General features: G+C 47.5%; 3 protein-coding genes across 3 annotated transcripts; all 3 read right to left on the bottom strand.

Moving 5' to 3' along the window:
* Nucleotides 1–2,329: 2,329 nt before the first annotated feature.
* Nucleotides 2,330–5,700, bottom strand: LOC114889395 (membrane primary amine oxidase-like). The gene is given in 5 exon segments (XM_029212645.1): nucleotides 2,330–3,109; nucleotides 3,355–3,405; nucleotides 3,407–3,485; nucleotides 4,224–4,509; nucleotides 4,800–5,700. Coding segments are annotated over 4 exon segments (690 nt in total). The 5' UTR covers nucleotides 4,508–4,509; nucleotides 4,800–5,700; the 3' UTR covers nucleotides 2,330–2,833.
* A 2,947-nt stretch (nucleotides 5,701–8,647) lies between these two features.
* On the bottom strand, nucleotides 8,648–9,383 carry LOC114889387 (retina-specific copper amine oxidase-like). Its single transcript, XM_029212639.1, has one exon. It carries the CDS (start codon nucleotides 9,119–9,121, stop codon nucleotides 8,684–8,686), a length of 438 nt encoding a protein of 145 aa, XP_029068472.1. The 5' UTR covers nucleotides 9,122–9,383; the 3' UTR covers nucleotides 8,648–8,683.
* A 627-nt stretch (nucleotides 9,384–10,010) lies between these two features.
* Nucleotides 10,011–17,382, bottom strand: PSME3 (proteasome activator subunit 3). The gene is made up of 11 exons (XM_029212619.1): nucleotides 17,097–17,382; nucleotides 16,382–16,414; nucleotides 16,196–16,258; nucleotides 15,895–15,999; nucleotides 14,446–14,494; nucleotides 13,780–13,892; nucleotides 13,498–13,566; nucleotides 13,295–13,362; nucleotides 13,141–13,195; nucleotides 12,929–13,015; nucleotides 10,011–12,356 (listed from the first exon to the last, which is right to left on the bottom strand). Exons 1-11 carry the CDS (start codon nucleotides 17,136–17,138, stop codon nucleotides 12,276–12,278), a joined length of 765 nt encoding a protein of 254 aa, XP_029068452.1. The 5' UTR covers nucleotides 17,139–17,382; the 3' UTR covers nucleotides 10,011–12,275.

Below are 17,382 nucleotides of genomic sequence, written 5' to 3'. Positions count from 1 at the left end.
CGAACCCTGGTCAGGGAACTAAGATCCCTCAAGCCTCACGGTGGGACCAAAAATTTTTTTTTAATAAATAAGTAAATAAATAAATTTACCAGAGTAACACCTGAAGGCTAATCTCCATTTCCAGTAACTGCTAAAGCAAAAGCGATTATCAGGATACCAATTTACAGAAGATATATATATATATCTCATATACCTATATCTATATCTATATAATCATTTACACAACAGCTATAACGGACTTGCCCATTTTCTTTCCATGACTGAGATGTGGTGGGAAGCTGGCCCACTGAGCTGCGAATCAGAGACAGCAGTTGGTCATGAGTCATGAGAGAGATTTGAGAGGGCCTGGAGCCCTCATCCACGTGGCTATTGTGCCTCCAGGGCTGGACAGTCCTGGCCTTGGGCCGGGTCCTCTGCTCCAGACACGGGTGGATTGTCACTGCTGGGGCAGGCTCTGTAATGCCCCTTTTCTGTGCCGTCTGACAGCCACCTTCTTTTTTAGATTCTTGGTCAGGCTCCTCTGGCAGGTTTGGAACTGAACTGCTATCCCAGGGTTTTCTCAACCTTGGTTTCATGTTAGAATCAGCTGGGGGAAATTTCAAAGCTGCTAATGTCTGAGCTTCACCCCCAGAGATTCTAATTTTATTGGGCTGAAATGCGGCGTGGGTGCGTGGAGTTTTACAAGCTCCTCAGTGATTTCGGTGTCCTGTCAAGGTTGAGAGCCTTTGCTTTAAGGCAACTGCAGATCTCTGTTCTGGTCCACTGAACGCTGATTTTTCCCCTAGAGGGTCACTTACCATGGATCAGGTGCCAAGTACTTCTCAAGCGTGACCTCGTTTAATTCTTTAACCCAGCTCTGCCTTCGCCCCGTCCCCATCCGAGCACTTTTCACCATATGCTGCTGCCAGTCTCGATGGGAATGTGTCTCCTACTGCGTTTAGTCTTTAGGTGAAGGTCCCTTTGCCAGAACTTAATTCCTTCCCGGCTCACCTGGTTGAGCCTGGGTCCAGGCAGTTCCTGCAGGAAATGATGGGACTTCCGTGTGGTCTGAGCTTCCGGTTTCCCTCTGGTCACAAGCTGAGTTGGACCCAAGTCTCTGTTCCCTGAACTCCCCTCTTGCCAGGGCCTGCCCACTCAGTGTCCTCCCCTAGGGCTGGGTCTGTGGCCCGGGCTTCCAGCTGGGGAAGGAACCCCCTCTCTTCCTGACCTCACAGGTCCCTCTAGAAAAGACACTGACAGGATAGGTCAAACTATAGAAGTAGACACCGCACTCCACGTGGGTTCCTTTAGCCTGGAGGCACCTGAGAAAACTCGGTCTTTGAGGTCTACCTCCTCCCCACCCTACTCGTGCTCCCACACTCCTTTCTGGAAAATGTCCCAGTTCTTATTTATAGCCATCCAAAGTCCACGTCCCAGGAGGGGCAACAGGGATGTGAGGCCCTGGAGGCTGTTGCCTGACTAGGCGGAGACTGTCCCCACTGGGACACATCTGGCTCCACAGTCCCCTGTATGCCCAAGGCTTCCCCATCCCAGGGACAGAGGGGGACACCAAAGCTGAGGGGATTTGGGGTGGGGGATTATAGGACCTGAGGCAGCAGGGACTTCCCCCCAGGACCTCAGAGGGAAATACCAGGGAGTAGAAGCTGAAGTAGCAAGAGGAGGGGAAGGACAAGGGGAAGAAAGGATAGAGAAGGAGGAAGCTAGGGTGACAGGGAATTGAGGGAAGCACCTTCCTAAGATCTCGGACACAGGCCTAGTGGGGACCCTGTCCTGGGGCTCCAGAGAACAGCTAGCCTCTAGATGCCTCACCTTCATATTCAAGACCCAGGGCAAAGGAGGAGCTGGGGAGGCCCAAGAAACTTCTGAATGTACTCAAGGTAACTGAATTGTACATTTTAAAACGGCCAAATGGTACATTTTATGTTGTAAGTATGTTGCATAAAAGTTTAAGTAAAAGTTTTATGTTATGTTATGCAAAAAAAGAAAAAAAAAGAAAAGAAAGGAAATGGTACAGTTGCTTTGAAATGGTGTCTGGCAGCTCCTCAAAACGTTAACCATAGATTACCATATGACCCAGCAATTCAGCTCCCAGGTATATACCCAAGAGAAATGAAGGCATTTGTCCACATGAAAACTTGTATACAAATGTTCATAGCAGCACTATCCGTAACAACCAAAGAGTGGAAACAAAATATGGTCTGTCCATACAATGGAATATTATTCGTCCATAAAGGAATGAAGTACTGATTCCTGCTACAACATGGATGCCCCTCAAAAACGCTACACTGAGTGAAAGAAGCCAACCTCAAAAGACCACTTATTGTATGAATATATTTATATGAAACTTCCAGAATCTAGGCAAATCTGTAGTGACAGAAAGGTTAGTGGTTGCCTAGAATTGGGAATGGGTTGGAGGGAAATAGGAAGTGACTGCTAACAGATTTTGGAGTTTCTTTCCGGGGTGATGAAATCGTTCTGGAATTAGACTGTACATGTTAAAAGGGTGAATTTTATGGTATATGAATTACATCTCATTTAAAAAATAAGATTAAAAAACTGTTAAAAAAAACAGGAGTCTTCTGGGAAAAGTATGGCCATCACTTTAGGCTCCCGGCTGGCCATTCCTCTCTACTCTGCGACAGGAACCCAGGGGGTTTGAGGTCAACAAAGCTAAGAACCCCCTGTGTCAGGCATCACAGACTCAGGATGCTCCCAGCAGGGAGGGGGAGGGAAGGGAGGATGGTGCGAGAGAGAGGACTGCCCCATCCAATGCCCATCCCCTCCCCTCCCCACGCTCCCTGGCCCTGGGGTCCCAGCCACATTCCCCATCCATCTAGTTGTGGGAGAAGCCCGCGTGGGAGAAGGCAGGGAGGTGGGGGGCACAGGCCGCAGCCTGGGGGAGGCAAGCCAGGCGGTTGACCTCACAGGCCCCAGCACCCTGGTCCTCCCGGAAGTAGACGGAGTCAGCAGAATCGATGAAGGGGTCCTGGTCAAAGAAGTTGTAGGGTCGGAGGAAGAAGCCCACGCAGTTCCCCACAGTCACTGTGTTGGGAATGTCCTCTGCATGGGGGATGTGCAGGAAACCGGTTTTCACCCAGGCCACCAAGTCCTAAGGGGGCGAAGAAAGAGGATCATGAGGTCTGGCTTTGCTAGGGGCACGTCCGCCTCCCCCAGTGGCCTTGTATGGGGAGGACCGAGAGTTCAGCAGCCCAGGAAAAATGTGACATCATAGCGCTTTCCTCCTTAGTGGGTTCTAAAGACCCCTAGAGGAATCTGGCTTGGGAGAGAGTAAGGAGGCTCATCCTTGCTCCCCCGGCCTCCCCCCTCATGCCCACCCCCTCCCCCTCAACTCACCTGCCCAGCAATGGTCTCGTTGTTGAGGAAGTCAGTGAAGTCCAGGGTGGGGGGTCCAGGGGTCCTTCAAATTATAGATGCTGATGCTTCTGGGCTCCTCCTCCTTCCACCGGGTCACAGCCAGCTGGTACCTGCAGGGGATTTGGACTAGACCCACAAGGTCATCGAGCCATCCTGCTGCCTGAAGCTGCACTGAAGAGAGGACAGAAAGGGGAAATGAGCATAAAGGTCTTATGTTGTCCAGCCTCTTTATTGTTCTCTGTCCGCTTCCCTCTCTCTCTCTCTCTCTCACACACACACACACACACACACACGAAGTTCCCGCATTTGCTCAATATCCTGTATCTCAAACATCTACCGGCCCATTGTTCAGACTTCCGGTGCGACTGTCGCTCACGCATCCATGCAGATGGGAGTCAGGGCCTGGATGCATGTGCACAGACATGGCCTGATTCCCATCTTAGGTGAATTTCAGTATCTCATGTGCCTGCATTTTAGGGAATATTCCCTCAGATCTGTGCTCCTCTCTTTGTTTTCCCCTCCAACCTTGATTGTGAACACTTTAAACATACAGAAAAGTTAAACGAATAGTCTAGTGAACACGCGTATACCCACATCCTAGATTCCACCTGGAGCATTTTGTCATATTTGATTCAGCACATATCTTTCCATTCATTCACCCACGCAGGAGGCTTCATTTTGAGCGGCCTAAGATTGTGGCTGCAGGAATGTGTGTGTGTGAATGTGTGATCGTGAGTGTGTATATGTACACACACCCATGGGAGGTGGGGGAACCTGGGTTCCCAGCAACATGGAGCCTTTTGTACAGTCTGCCTCCCTCAGTGCCTCTCTGACACCCCATCACCCACCTTGCCCAGCTCAAGGCTCTCTCCATGGAGCTGTTCTGGGGCAGGAGCTCCCCAGCAAAGCTGACTGTCTGGATGCGGTGGTCCCTCGGGTGCCCCCACTTGTTGCTGTGATTGCTGGCCAGGTACAGGTAGCGAGGGGAGGGACCTCCCAGGGGGAAGGCGGCCTGCTCCTCCATCTCCAGCAGCTTCCGGGTCACCTGCAGCCTCTGTATCTGGTGCTTGGGGCTCCAGGGTACCGCCGTAGGGACAAAAGCCATGTCCTCAGCCCAGACCCAGTTCTCCATTCCTGCAGGGGTGAAGTGGAGATGGTGGGGGGAAGGGGGGAGGGAGGGCTGGTCATGCAGCTGCTCCACCCCCTCTGGACTCTGTCCCCACATGGCTTCAGAGTGGGGGCCAAAGAGAAAGCCAGACTGAGTGTGCCCCCTCTTCCCTCCCCTCTCCCCAAGATGTCCCTGATCCAGAGGTTTGGAGAAGGTCTTTCTTCTTGATATCATCTCTGGTAATAATCCCAGATGCCTTGTGACTGGGCTTCCACTGACCTTCCCCCTCTGAGGAGCTGAAGGGAGGGGGGTTTACCTGAGGTTGGAGCAGTCTAGCAGGCAACGTGCAGGACCAGGTTCTTTCTGACCTGAGGAAAGGGTCTGCCCCTCATATCTGAAGCCCTCTGGCATCACTAGAACTGCCTTCTCGTGAAAATAATCACAGCAGTAGCTCATATTTTTTGAACTTGGAGGAGCTCTGCACAGGCAGTGTGTTGAGGGCTTTACATGGATTGATGCTTTACTTGCACAACAACCTGATGAAGGAGGAACTATAATTGTCCCCATTGTACAGATGGGACAACTGAGGCTTAGAGAATTTAAATAATGTGCCCCGGTTTGTCACCAAGGGCACGTGGTTAGTTTCATGGCAGTGCTGGGGACCCAGGTCTCAGTCTGGCTCTACACTGCCTACACATCAGTACCCAGAGGAAACCAACACAAAGGGGCTCCACCACACATGGACAGCAGACACGCAGGTCAGAGGGAAGGAGAGTCAGAGCCCAGGCCCAACACTGCTGGAGCTTAGCGGTGTTTTCTATTGCTTGGGAATTGGCAAGGAATAAGGGGCAAGGCCAAAGACATAGTCTGTTGCCTGAATAGTTGGAGTTTTGAATGATTTTATTGGAGTCCAACTAGGTTCTATATTAGGACTCAACTTAAGTGATCTGAGACCAAAGAGCAGTAAACCAAAACATGCCGGAAGCTCCCTCCATACCTTCCAAAGATCAAAGAGAGCAGAGACTGATTAAGCAAACCCTCAGTTTCCCTTTGTGAATTACTGCTCCTAGCCCACACTCCACAGTTTCTACTTGTAGACGACAAAGGCCAAGAGTTCCTTTTCCGGTACATCCACACAAGCAGGCTCAAGTGGATAATACTAACAATAATAACTAATATTTCTCTGTGTGTGTCAGGCACCGTTCCAAGTGCTTTAAGAGTTGTCATAGCTTAGATGTAGAGATAAAGAGAGATGTATGCGTCGTCCAATGAGACAGCCTAAAAGCAATGACATCCCAGTAATAATGAGAACACCTGGTACCCAGATCTTGGTTTCTACATACTATTCTCCAATAAAAGGAACCAGAGATTCTTGGAGAAGTGGTTGATTTCAGGGCTGGAGCAGGGAAAATACAAGATGTAACTGGAATATCTTGCGGTGCCAGAAAGTAAAGAAGTGCTCAAAAAAGGATGGAGGCATGTCAGCAAGACACAGGAACCAACCTGAAGGCTCTCCCAATGGCCAAAGCTGAAACAATTTAAGGAACAAAATAAATGATAGTATGGGTTTATAACCCTTAGAATAAAATATCCATGAGTCCATACAGTTATGAATAAATAATTACATACATAAATAAAGTAAAAAGGAGGGATAACACTTTCTTAATGGAGAATTCCAATTAATAAATGTATAAAGAATAAGAGAAAAAATGTAAATGAGACAGCAATAATAATTGTTGCAGGAAAAACCCACCAATAGATGCTAAAATTCGTGGGCAAGAGTTTGAGGAGAAAAGAAATAGTATATTTGCATAGCATCAAAAATTTCCCCCAAATATTTATTAACTGAAAACGGAAAAACAGTAACTTTTGCAATGGAGGAAGCTGCTAAACACCACCTTAACCAAGTGCTTGAGGCCAATATCACTGGTAATAAGACATATGGACATCACATACCCCTTGATATGATGCTCTGAGAAGGGTATAAAGTCATTTCTGTGGTTTTCTTACCAAGAAAACCTCCACAAAAATGAAACCACAAGCTCCACCCAATCATGAGAAAATATCAGAGAATCACAAATTGAAAGACATTCTACAAAATGATTGACTAGTATCTTCTAAAGTGTCAGTTCCTGAAAGACAAGGAAAACCTAAAGACCTGCCAGACTGGAGGAGACCATAAGGAGATAGGACATCTAAGTGCAAGGTGGGTTGCTGGTTTAGATCCCGGAACAGAGAAAGGAAATCAGTAAAGAACTGATGAAATTCTCATAAAGTCTGTAGTTTATAGTATTGTAATAATGTTAATTTCCTAGTTGTGATTGTCCTGTGGTTATGCAAGATGTTAACATTAGGGGGAGCTGGTGACGGGTATGTGAGAACTCTATATAATGTCTGCAACTTTTCTGTAAGTCTAAAGTTATTTCAAAAGAAAAAAATGTTTTTAAATAGTCATCATTAATTCTCACAACAGTCCTATGAGGAATGCACTGTTACACCATTTTTACACTTGAGTAAACTGAGATACAGAGAGGTTAAGCATAAAAATGTTTCAGGTGTGGAGAAAAGGGAACTGTTTTACATTGTTGGTGCGAATGTAAATGGGTGCAGCCACTGTGGAAAACAGTATGGAGGTTCCTTAAAAAACTAAAAATAGAGTTGCCATATGATCCAGAAATTCCACTCCTGGGCGTATAGCCGGACAAAACCGTAATTCAAAAAGATACATGCATCCCTGTGTTCAGAGCAGTACTATTTATAATAGCCAAAACCTGGAAATAACCTAAGTGTCCATCAACAGACGATTAGATTAAGAAGATGTGATACATATATACATATATATATGTACATATACATACACACACAATGGAATACTACTCAGCCATAAAAAAGAATGAAATAATGTCATTTACAGCAACATGGATGGACCTAGTGATTATCATACTAAGTGAAGTGAGTCAGAAAGAGAAAGGTAAATACCATACGATATCACTTACATGTGGAATCTAAAGAACGACACAAATGAACATATCTACGAAACAGAAACAGGCTTACGATATAGAGAACAGACTTGTGGTTGCCAGGGGTAGGGATGGATTGGGAGTTTGAGGTTAGCAGATGCAAACTATTATATGTAGAATGGATAAACAACAAGGTCCTACTGGATAGCACAGGGAACTATATTCAGTATCCTGTGATAAATCATAATGGGGGACTTCCCTAGTGGCGTGGTGTTTAAGAATCCACCTGCCAATGCAGGGGACACGGGTTCGAGCCCTGGTCCCACATGCTGCGGAGCAACAAAGCCCGTGCGCCACAACTACTGAGCCTGTGCTCTAGAGCCCACGTGCTACAACTACTGAAGCCCGTGTACTTAGAGTCCGTGCTCAGCAATAAGAGAAGCCACCGCAATGAGAAGCCCGGGCACCGCAACGAAGAGTAGCCCCTGCTCGCAGCAACTAGAGAAAGCCCACACACAGCAACAAAGACCCAAAGCAGCCAAAAATAAATAAATAAATTAATGAATAAAAAAATCATAATGGAAAATAATATGAAAAAGAATATATATATGTATAACTGAATCACTTTGCTGTACAGCAGAAATTAACACAACGTTGTTAAGTCAAGTAAACTTCAATTAAAAAAAAATGTCTCTCTCACATTTTCCAGGAGCCCTCCACTGTGCTCTCCACTCCTCCATTACAACCTAAGCCTACTGAGAGCAGGGATGTTGTTTCTTCTGTTACATTGTTTTAGTGCAGTGCTTGGCACAAATACGCATTCATTCGGTAAGTATTTGTTGTTTGCCTGAGTGTAATATGTTGTTATGTGAGAAATTAAAAGTGACAAAATATATGTACATTATGATTGAAATTTAGTGGTAAAATTCTAAATATGTATATCAGTATGTCATATATACATAGTATACACTGTAATATATTCTAGATTGCAGTTGCACAATTTTAAAAAAGGAAAGACTTTTTTTAAGCATGAGAGAATAACCGCCTAAGGGTGAAAATCTCTGAGGAATTTGATGACTTTCACATTTTCTTCTTATACTTTTACATTTTTAATGTTTCAATGACAATTTTTAAATCTAGGCATGGAGACGTCAGCCCCCTTTACTGGAATCCTGGCCTCCGCCAGGATGTCTTACCACCTGCGTCCAGATCCACCTTGAAGTGGTCACTGTGGGTGTGGTCAGGGGTGCGGCAGCGGCCCTACCAGCAGCTCAGTCACATTGGGCCGGGGTTGTCCGCCAAAGAAGACGATGGCCAGTGCCTCCCGGGCAGGCGGGGGGCTCCCCCTGTCCAGGTGGGCCAGGGCTGCAGCCTTGGGGGGCAGCTCCAGCTCTACCGAGAAGACGCAGTTGTCTAAGGGTTGGGCCTGAGCTGCATCCACCAGGCCTGGTCCCAGCTTCTGGGTCAGAAAGCTTATTACAGCCGTCAGCTCTTCTTGGCTCAGGTCTGCAAACAGCTGGCTCTGGCCAGGGTGTGTCCAGGGCTGGGCACTGTAGGATACAGAGGGGCAGCGGGGAGGCTGGCTGGAGCTACGTTGGCTGGTCAGCAAGACATAGGCCAGGGCAAAGATGGTAATGAGGGACAGTGCCAGGAACACGAGGACTACCTTGAGATTCATGGTGAATGCAGAGAGCTGAAATGAGAGTCCCGCCAGCTGCTCCTTCTGCTTACTGACATCAAATCAGGGTTTATATTCAGTAGGATGGATAGGAATAGTGAAAACTCCACCCTGTGGGTTGGACGGGAAATTTCTGACCTTGATTTATATAATTCTGCTCCAATTTTCTGTTCTGTGGTTTGGCTCAAGGTACTACTTCCACGTGCATAGCCTCTCCCCATCCCTGAACTCCTCCCAGCAGCACGGTCAGTACCCACTACCGATCTCCATCATTTAGACCAGATTAGAGGGCATTTGTATATACACTAGACTCTACCTTCCACCCAGAATGGGTCTGAGGAGGTATGCAAATCTCAGACGCCCAATCAAGTCCCATGTACTACATGCAGCCACTCTAACTGCCCACTTGCCTACCTCCTGGCAGGCACTCCCCTCCAGTGTTTCCAGGATCCACTGCCCAGTTCAGCAGTAAGCACTGCGTTCTGCCAGATGCCTAAGACCAAAAGCCCCTGGTCTAGTCTCAGGCCTCTTCCATCTAGTCAGTGAGAAAGGAGTGGTGCAGGCCTGGGCGCAGCAGTCAGATTTGTACACCAATCGCAGGTCCCTAAGCTGTGTGACCTGAGGGGAGTTACTTATCATAAGTCTCCGTGTCCTCACCTATAAAGAAGGGATAAAACTACCCCAGAGATTCATGGAGAGTAAATGAGATCAGGCACGTAAAGTGCTTAACGGCCTGACACGGGGTAGGCATTCAGAAATTGTCAGCTACTGGTAAGGATCTCTGAAACAGAAGAGAGCAGATGTTCCTCCATTGTTCAAGACCTTAAACCTTTTTCTGCAGAGACAACAGATACCAGATCATCGGATACCAGAATGCTACTCTGCAAGGTGGAAGTTAAGGAAACTTTATTTCAGAGGGAGCTAAGGTCCTAGATAGCCCTCCAATTCATTTGAAAACCAAAAACCAGGAGTCCCTGGCATCTCCGCAAGAAACTTAAGACATTATTCAGAAGGAACTTTTAGTATAGAGCAAAGAAAATGACGGGGTCGGGTGTGCCTTGAACCAGGTGATTCCCCACACACGGAACTAGAGCAGCCTCTACTGGCAGTTCATGGGTATCACTGGGGAGGGAGGGAGGGAAGGAAGGAAGGAAGGAAGGAAGGAGCTGGGATCTTGTGAGGGTAGAAGGCAGCTTAGGTTTGGAAAGAGCTAACTTTCATTTAATTCAGACTGAAGACAAATGAAGGACCCATCCTTGCCTCTTGGTAGGCAGAAGCCTCAGCCTTTCCATTATTCCAGAGAAAAGAGGCAGCTCAGTTGGTATAAAGACACCCAATAGGGTGGCTGGAGGTATATGCGGAGGTGGGTATCCCAATGTGCACACACGTAAGTGTGGGTATGTTCCTGGACACCAGAGCATCGCATCAGGGTCTGCAGCTTTAGAAAGAGGTCAAAGTACCTGTATTTTTAATAATTTCTTGACATGGTAAAAGAATTTTACATTACGATCCAAGGGTGGTAAGGTGAGGAGGGGGGACATGGGAACAATCCAACAAACAAAAAGGGAAACTGAGAAACACATGGTGGGAGGACGGAACATTTTAGCTGGAAGGGGTCTGAGGGTGGGTAGGGGCACTGCCCAACTAAAATGCAATTGGTTTGTTACTGAGTACTATTCATGGGAAGACAGCATCCTAACTCCTTCTCTAGAGCACACTGGGAGGAAAAATGATGCATCCAGATGGAAATATGATTGGGGGCTGCAAGACAGAGACAGGGGTAGAATAAAAGTCAGCAACAGACACAGAGAATCACCAGCAGACTCTCCAGTAGTGGTAGAATAAAAGTGGGGGTTGATGAGGGTTAACACAAAAGCTGTAACAAGTGACATCTCTGGAAGATTTGAGAGGTAAGAGGCAACTCTTCTATGGTTTTGACTTGCCCAGCAGATTTCCACATACACACAATGTGCACATGCATGTGTGTGCATGCACACACATATACACACAAGTGACCGCCTTCCCTGGAAGCACAATACTATAAATAAGAAAACGTTTTTCCCAAAGGGAAAACCCAGTAGGAGCAGCAGCATCTGGCCTCACAGCTGCAGACACCCCCACCCCAATTTACAACTGGCCTGGGAAGAGGAAACCGGGATTCAGAGGACCAGCCTTTGCAAAAATGCCCCAAAGGACCCGAATCACAGAGGAAGGGGAACCCACTACCCCTGCTTCTCATCTTTCAGTTGTCCTCCAACTCACCAGCCTCGGGCACCAAGAGGCTACAATACCAGGAGACAATGGGCCCTGGTGGATGAGAATTAAGACACCTAACACCTTCTGAACAGGGTGTGTGTGTGTATGTGTGTGTGTGTGTGTGTGTGTGTGTGAGAGAGAGTGTGAGACAGAGACAGGGTTTGGGGGGGTGGGCAGGGCTGGGGGGAGGGGGGCATCAAGTAACAGAGTAGGAAGGCATGTGTGTGCTGCATGTGTGTACATGTGTGTATATGACGCACATATGTGTATGTGAAAATCCTAGTTATAAAAACATCTGAAGCAGCTAGGGACTTGGCAGAAGGTCTAAGGTGTTTCTTTTCATGATCAGGTTCAAGATGCAATGTATATAGATGGGAAACCCGAAGTCATCACCAGGGCAACTGTGGCAGGGAGGATGCAACGTTCCACAGTGTCAAGGGACACTAACCTCCCATCAGGAAGAAAGGAGCTGGTCCCCCACACTCCGCCCCAGTTACTACAAAACACCTAGCACTCTCCTTCCAGTTCCCTCAGCTTCTAACCAACTGATCATCAAGAGGAAGAATATACAAAGCCCAAGACACAGGAGGGAGCCAGGGAGAAAAAACACAAGTATTCTTGTGCCAATATCCTGCGTACACAAACCTGGAGGTCTCCAGAAATTAGGACAGGGGGGCGTGGGGTACTAGGGAAGGAAATAGAAGAGTTCCTGAGGCCTGAAAAAAGAGGTAAACACGTCACAGAACTACATGAGAGTTTCATTAGGCTCTAACTAAAAACAGAGAGAGGGGTGATTACTACTTCCAGCCAGTTTCCCCATCACGATAGTCATGTAACAAACCAAGGCAATGTCGGTCTTGAGCCAGACTCACAGAGTCCCCTGGCCCTGGCCCTGGCCTCAGTACAGTGTCTCTGCATTGCTGCTCCGGGGCCGTTTGATCTTCTCGATATTTTTCAGGATCATGTCATGTAGAGTGACCTGGGAGAAGAGGGATCATGGACTCACATGTCTATTGTACCCCTACCTCACTAGGAAAATAAGACACCGCCACAAACTCCCAAGCAATCACTCACATAACCTGGATCTCACTCACCTGAATCTGAATTCAGCATGGCTGCCCTACTACCTCTCTTATACCCCAGGCACACCTGGGTATATCCAGGGCCCAAGAGTCTAATAAATTACATTTACTGAGCATTTAACATACCAAGAATTGCACTGTGTCCTTTAATGTGTTAACTGAAGTTTGAGGTTAAACTTGCCCAAGGCCACACATTACAGGTAGGATTGGTTCTAAACCTAAGCCTGACTCTAACACCCACATCTTCACCCCTATTCTTCATCCCATCCAGGTAGAAAGAAGGGAGATGCCCAGCTAGATACCTTCAATGACCTCATAGCTCTCAACACTTGGCTAATGGGCAGAATTTGTTCCACTCATTTTACCTCCACCCCCGCCCTCCATCTCAACCTCCAGAGAGTGGCAAGAAAATGGTCACCAGAACTAAGAGAAGCCAGAGCAACTGTGGGCAGGGACCAAGGTTACTTACATATTGATTCCTTAGCTCTGATATGATGAGCCGAAGGCTGATATATTCTTTCTCATCAATCTCTGTCACGGTGCGGCGATAGTCCTCCTGAGAGCGGGGTGGAGAAAAGGCTAGTTCCCAAAGCCTGACTGTCCCCACATGGCTCCTCCCAGGAACAGCCACTCCTCCCGGTCCTACCACTTCCACCCTCGGCCCACAAAACCCTTACTTACCACATGGGGATATTTAGCTATTTTAGAAACCAATTTGGCTCTTGTAATATAATATCTGGAAGGAGAGAGAAGAGGAGGAAGCTGCAGGAGACCCTGGACAGTGCTTACCACCTCATCAGCCCCCAATTCCTGGGCCAAGCCCAAGCAGCCCTACCTAGATATCTGGTCCAGATAAGATGCAGCTTCACTCTCAACAGTTCTTAGTTCTGCAACTGTCTCCTCCTGAAAAACAACTGAGTCAAAAGTCACTTCCATATCACCCCAAGGCAGACCAAAGAGAAAGGGAAAACAGAAAAGCAGGGGAAATGAGATTACCTCCCAAACTTTCCTCTCCAGTTTCTAATGCAAGCACATTACCTGAATGGACACCCCAAAGTTGTTCCCATCTTCTATCCTAGGAATCAGGAGTTGTACCCACATTTTGACCTGGAGAGTGAGGAGACCAAAATATACATATGAGGACCTTGGCCTTTTCTACTGAAGCCACGAAGTATACAATTCATGCTGCTGGGGCCAGATGTCAGGAGCACAGGAGCCAAAATAGACTTCCAATTCCCACATCATCTCCACGCCTCCAGCCCCATATCCATCAACTTGCATAGTTCAAGCCAGGCTATTTGGGGTCAGCCCCTGCCTCACCGTGTTGCATTTCTCAATCAGCAGCCGGATCTCAGGCTTCACTTTTTCAATAATGTCCACCAGCTGCTGGTTGCTTTTTAGCATCCCATTGGGCATCACGAACACCTTGGTTCCTGGCAGGGACATGAGGAAGGTTAAATGATTTGGATGGAAGGCAGGACATAGCACTCCACCCCTTTCTCTCTTTCCCAGACCCATGAGATGCTATGACCTCTGCCTTTTATCTGTCACAACTCTATCTATAAACCTTGACACCCCCAACAAAATCAAAAAGAGAACGCATGGATTAGCAAATGCGTGTCTAAAGTATCCCAAAACTCTGAAGAATAAAAAAATTAAAACATGCTCTATAGACTTAATGTACCAACTATTACTGAAGAGGAAAAAATGATATGGAACTGTGACTTCTGTGAAAAATCTGTGATGTGTAGCCACTTCCAACCTCTCTCCCTTGGCAGTCCACACTAAGACAAACCCTCCCTATTAACTGGAAAATTAGGTTTACAGTGCTAAATAATGACAATGCTTGGAGGACTTGGGAATGCTAACGTCTGGGAAATAAATTCAGATCCTGCTTCCTGGCCAGGAGAACACAAGATTCATCCTGCATCTCAGGGCTGCAGGCCGGGAAAGGCTGGGGTGGGGTACAGTGAAGGGAGCTCTTACCCTGGAAGGCCTCTTCACATTCATCCAATCTTCGCTTCTTGTAAGTGGGCTAAAGATACAAAAAGATGGGAATCAGCCTGCTTGACACCTACATCCCCATCATAAGCTACCCTTCGAGCAAGTTTAATCCCTTCCTCGACCCCATTATTCATTTACACACAATTTACTAAGCACATACAAGGCTTTAAGAGAAGATTCTTGGGGCCTCCCTGATGGCGCAGTGGTTAAGAATCCGCCTGCTAATACAGGGGACACGGGTTCCAGCCATGGTCCGGAAAGATCCCACATGCCAGCGAGCAACTAAGCCTGTGTGCCACAACTCCTGCACTCTAGAGCCCACGAGTCACAACTACTGAGCCCACGTGCCACAACTACTGAAGCCCACATGCCTAGAGCCTATGCTCTGCAACAAAAGAAGCCACCACAATGAGAAGCCCGTGCACCGCAAAGAAGAGTAGCCCCCGCTCGGCACAACTATAGAAAGCCTGCGTGCAGCAACGAAGGCCCAACGCAGCCATTAATTAATTAATTAAAAAGATTCTTGCCACAAAGCAACTTAAACTCTAGTTGGGAAGACCAATCTTTCAAGAAATATAACAAATTAAGCAATTAGGGGTAATTCCCTGGTGGTCCAGTGGTTAGGGCTTGGCACTTTCACTGCCAGAGGCCTGGGTTCCATCCCTGGTTGGGGAACTAAGATCCCACAAGCCGTGCGACACGGCCAAATAAGTAAATTTTTAAAAATTTAAAAATTAAGCAATTGGGCAAGGGGGATACTATAAAAAACAGGAAAAATGAAGCACTGAATGCAGTTAGGATAATTAAGGGAATAAATACAAATCCGCTGGTTCCACAAAGAAATGCAATATTCAATCAACAAACGTGTATTTAGCACCTGCTATGTACCAGGAACAATGCTAGGTGCTGGGGATACAAAGATAATTAAGACAGTTTCTGCTCTCCAGAATTGCAAGTTCTATCAATGAGACAGTAATGCAGACAAAGAACAATACAGTACAGTGTCATCAGTGTTATAATAAAATATGGATATATAGCTGATAAAGACTAGGCACTAAAGATACACAAAGACTAGGACTGCAGTTACATAGCAAGAAGGACTGTTCATTCCATAACAACACTCAAGACACTGAAATGGGTAAGAAAAGTCTTGCCTAGAGTCCTGGGGACAGACCAGATCACCTGAGGGAACCTGTAGCTATTTGTCCTATTTTTAAACTCACTCTAACAGAGTAACATTAACATATTCACTTCACGCTACAAATGAAAATCAGGATCTAAAGGGGGTGTACTTCAGTCATAACATCTGTAAGAATCCTCATTCCCAGATCCAAATCCCACTGTCCCCTCTGTATATGTTCAAACTGAGCAGGGAATAATGAACAGAGAACCTACTGCTTCCGAACACAAAGATAAATATACGACACTTACACCGTCCAGTCCATCATGGCTATTGGTGAGAAGAATGGGGTCAGGGACTGGGAGATTCATGTCTGAGTGGATCTGAGTTAGGTCATGGATGTTTAGGATTGGTTCCTGAAAGAGAGAAGCCCACCCCAAAAACATTAGTTTTTTTCAAGATGAACAAAGAAGTATTTCATTTAAAGGGCAAGAAATGAGAGCGCTTTACAGGACAAAACAAAACAGAATTAACACGTGATTTGTCCCATTTGACAGAAAGACCGGGGGCAAAAAAATGGGGGAATCTGAGAAAAAGAAAAGCGTCTCTCACCTTCAAAAAACTATCAAGTTCTAACAATTTCTTTGGGAAAAAATTTGCCACCAAGTCTTCTGCCTAAAGATGAGGGAAAATACAACCGAATTAGTAACTGTGGGAAGGTCTGTCTCTACAGGTATCTCTCCTCTGGGGAACTCCCGACTATTAACCAACATTCATTTTTCTATTTATTTCACTCACCTCACTTGTGATCCGTTCCCTGAAAGAATCAACCTAAAATTAATAAAGAAAACAATTCACTATGAGTAAGTCGGTACCTGGCAACAGAAGTATGGGCAGGATGGGGAAACCCAAATCCAACTGTCTTCCCCTCACCTTGTAATCGTAATGAGAAGCTGAGAGGCCCCCAGACTGCAAATACTTTCTTTTTCTGAGGATCCATTTCTCCATCTCAGGAGAGGGAAGCCGGGCTTGAGGGCAACACCCGCCTGTCTTCCCTCCCTCCCTCCCTGTTCTGAAGCTGTCTGACTTTAAGAGCAGACAAAAGACAGGTAGGTGGGGGAGGTGTGAGCTCACAAACGTGTCAACCACCATCCAAACCTGGCCCAGGATACGAGGCAGACCTGATGCCAAGGGCAGGGGCAGCAGCAGCGTCCGGAGGCGGGGACACTGCTGGGCTGGGGGACTTCCAGCTGTCACTGGCCTAAAGAACTTAAGTCCACCACGTGTCCGCAGAGGTCTCCCCGGGCTCTTCATTATTAGACGGGGTACAGAAGGCCATCCCATATTATCCTCTCCCCCGATGCTGTCCCGGGAGTGGGGGGCTGGGCTGAGCCGAGCGGAAGCTCAGGGCTGGTGTCCCCAGGGAGACAAAGACGCCGTGGGGAGTGGGGAGCCGGTCAGACTGCTCGGGGATCGAAGCGAGGGGTAAGGAGGCCCGGGCCGGTGCCGTTACCTTGAGCTTCACTTCCTGATCCACCTTCAGCAACGAGGCCATGGCCGGGCCGGGCCGTGTCCGCTCCGCTGGAGACCGGAGGCGCTGTGGGCTCCGGGGAGGGGGTCAGAGGGAGGCGGGAATGTCGACTGCTTTCGGGACGCGGCCGCCCTCGCTGGCTCACTCACTGCTCTCTCGCTCCCTCCCTTCGTGCCGTCCGTCCGCCCGCCCGCCCGCCTGCTGCCTGTGCCTGCTGCCTGCTCCCTCTCTCGCTCGCCCTCCCGGCTTTCGCCGCTCACGCCGGAAG

This window comes from Monodon monoceros, unplaced genomic scaffold, assembly GCF_005190385.1.
Source record: "Monodon monoceros isolate NGI ecotype Baffin Bay Population unplaced genomic scaffold, NGI_Narwhal_1 Super_Scaffold_9, whole genome shotgun sequence".
NCBI classification, from domain to species: domain Eukaryota; kingdom Metazoa; phylum Chordata; class Mammalia; order Artiodactyla; family Monodontidae; genus Monodon; species Monodon monoceros.
This window is presented reverse-complemented; position numbering and strand designations above follow the sequence as displayed.

What these genes read in the sequence shown, in the direction of transcription:
- PSME3 (XM_029212619.1), bottom strand. Translation starts at nt 17,138, where the DNA reads ATGGCCTCGTTGCTGAAGGTGGATCAGGAAGTGAAGCTCAAG. An exon ending in AACTTGATAGTTTTTTGAAG is followed by an intron (nt 16,000 to 16,195) that starts GTGAGAGACGCT and finishes TCTCTCTTTCAG; the next exon opens with GAACCAATCCTAAACATCCA. An exon ending in ACTTTGGGGTGTCCATTCAG is followed by an intron (nt 13,363 to 13,497) that starts GTAATGTGCTTG and finishes GTTGTTTTTCAG; the next exon opens with GAGGAGACAGTTGCAGAACT.
- LOC114889387 (XM_029212639.1), bottom strand. Translation starts at nt 9,121, where the DNA reads ATGAATCTCAAGGTAGTCCTCGTGTTCCTGGCACTGTCCCTCATTACC.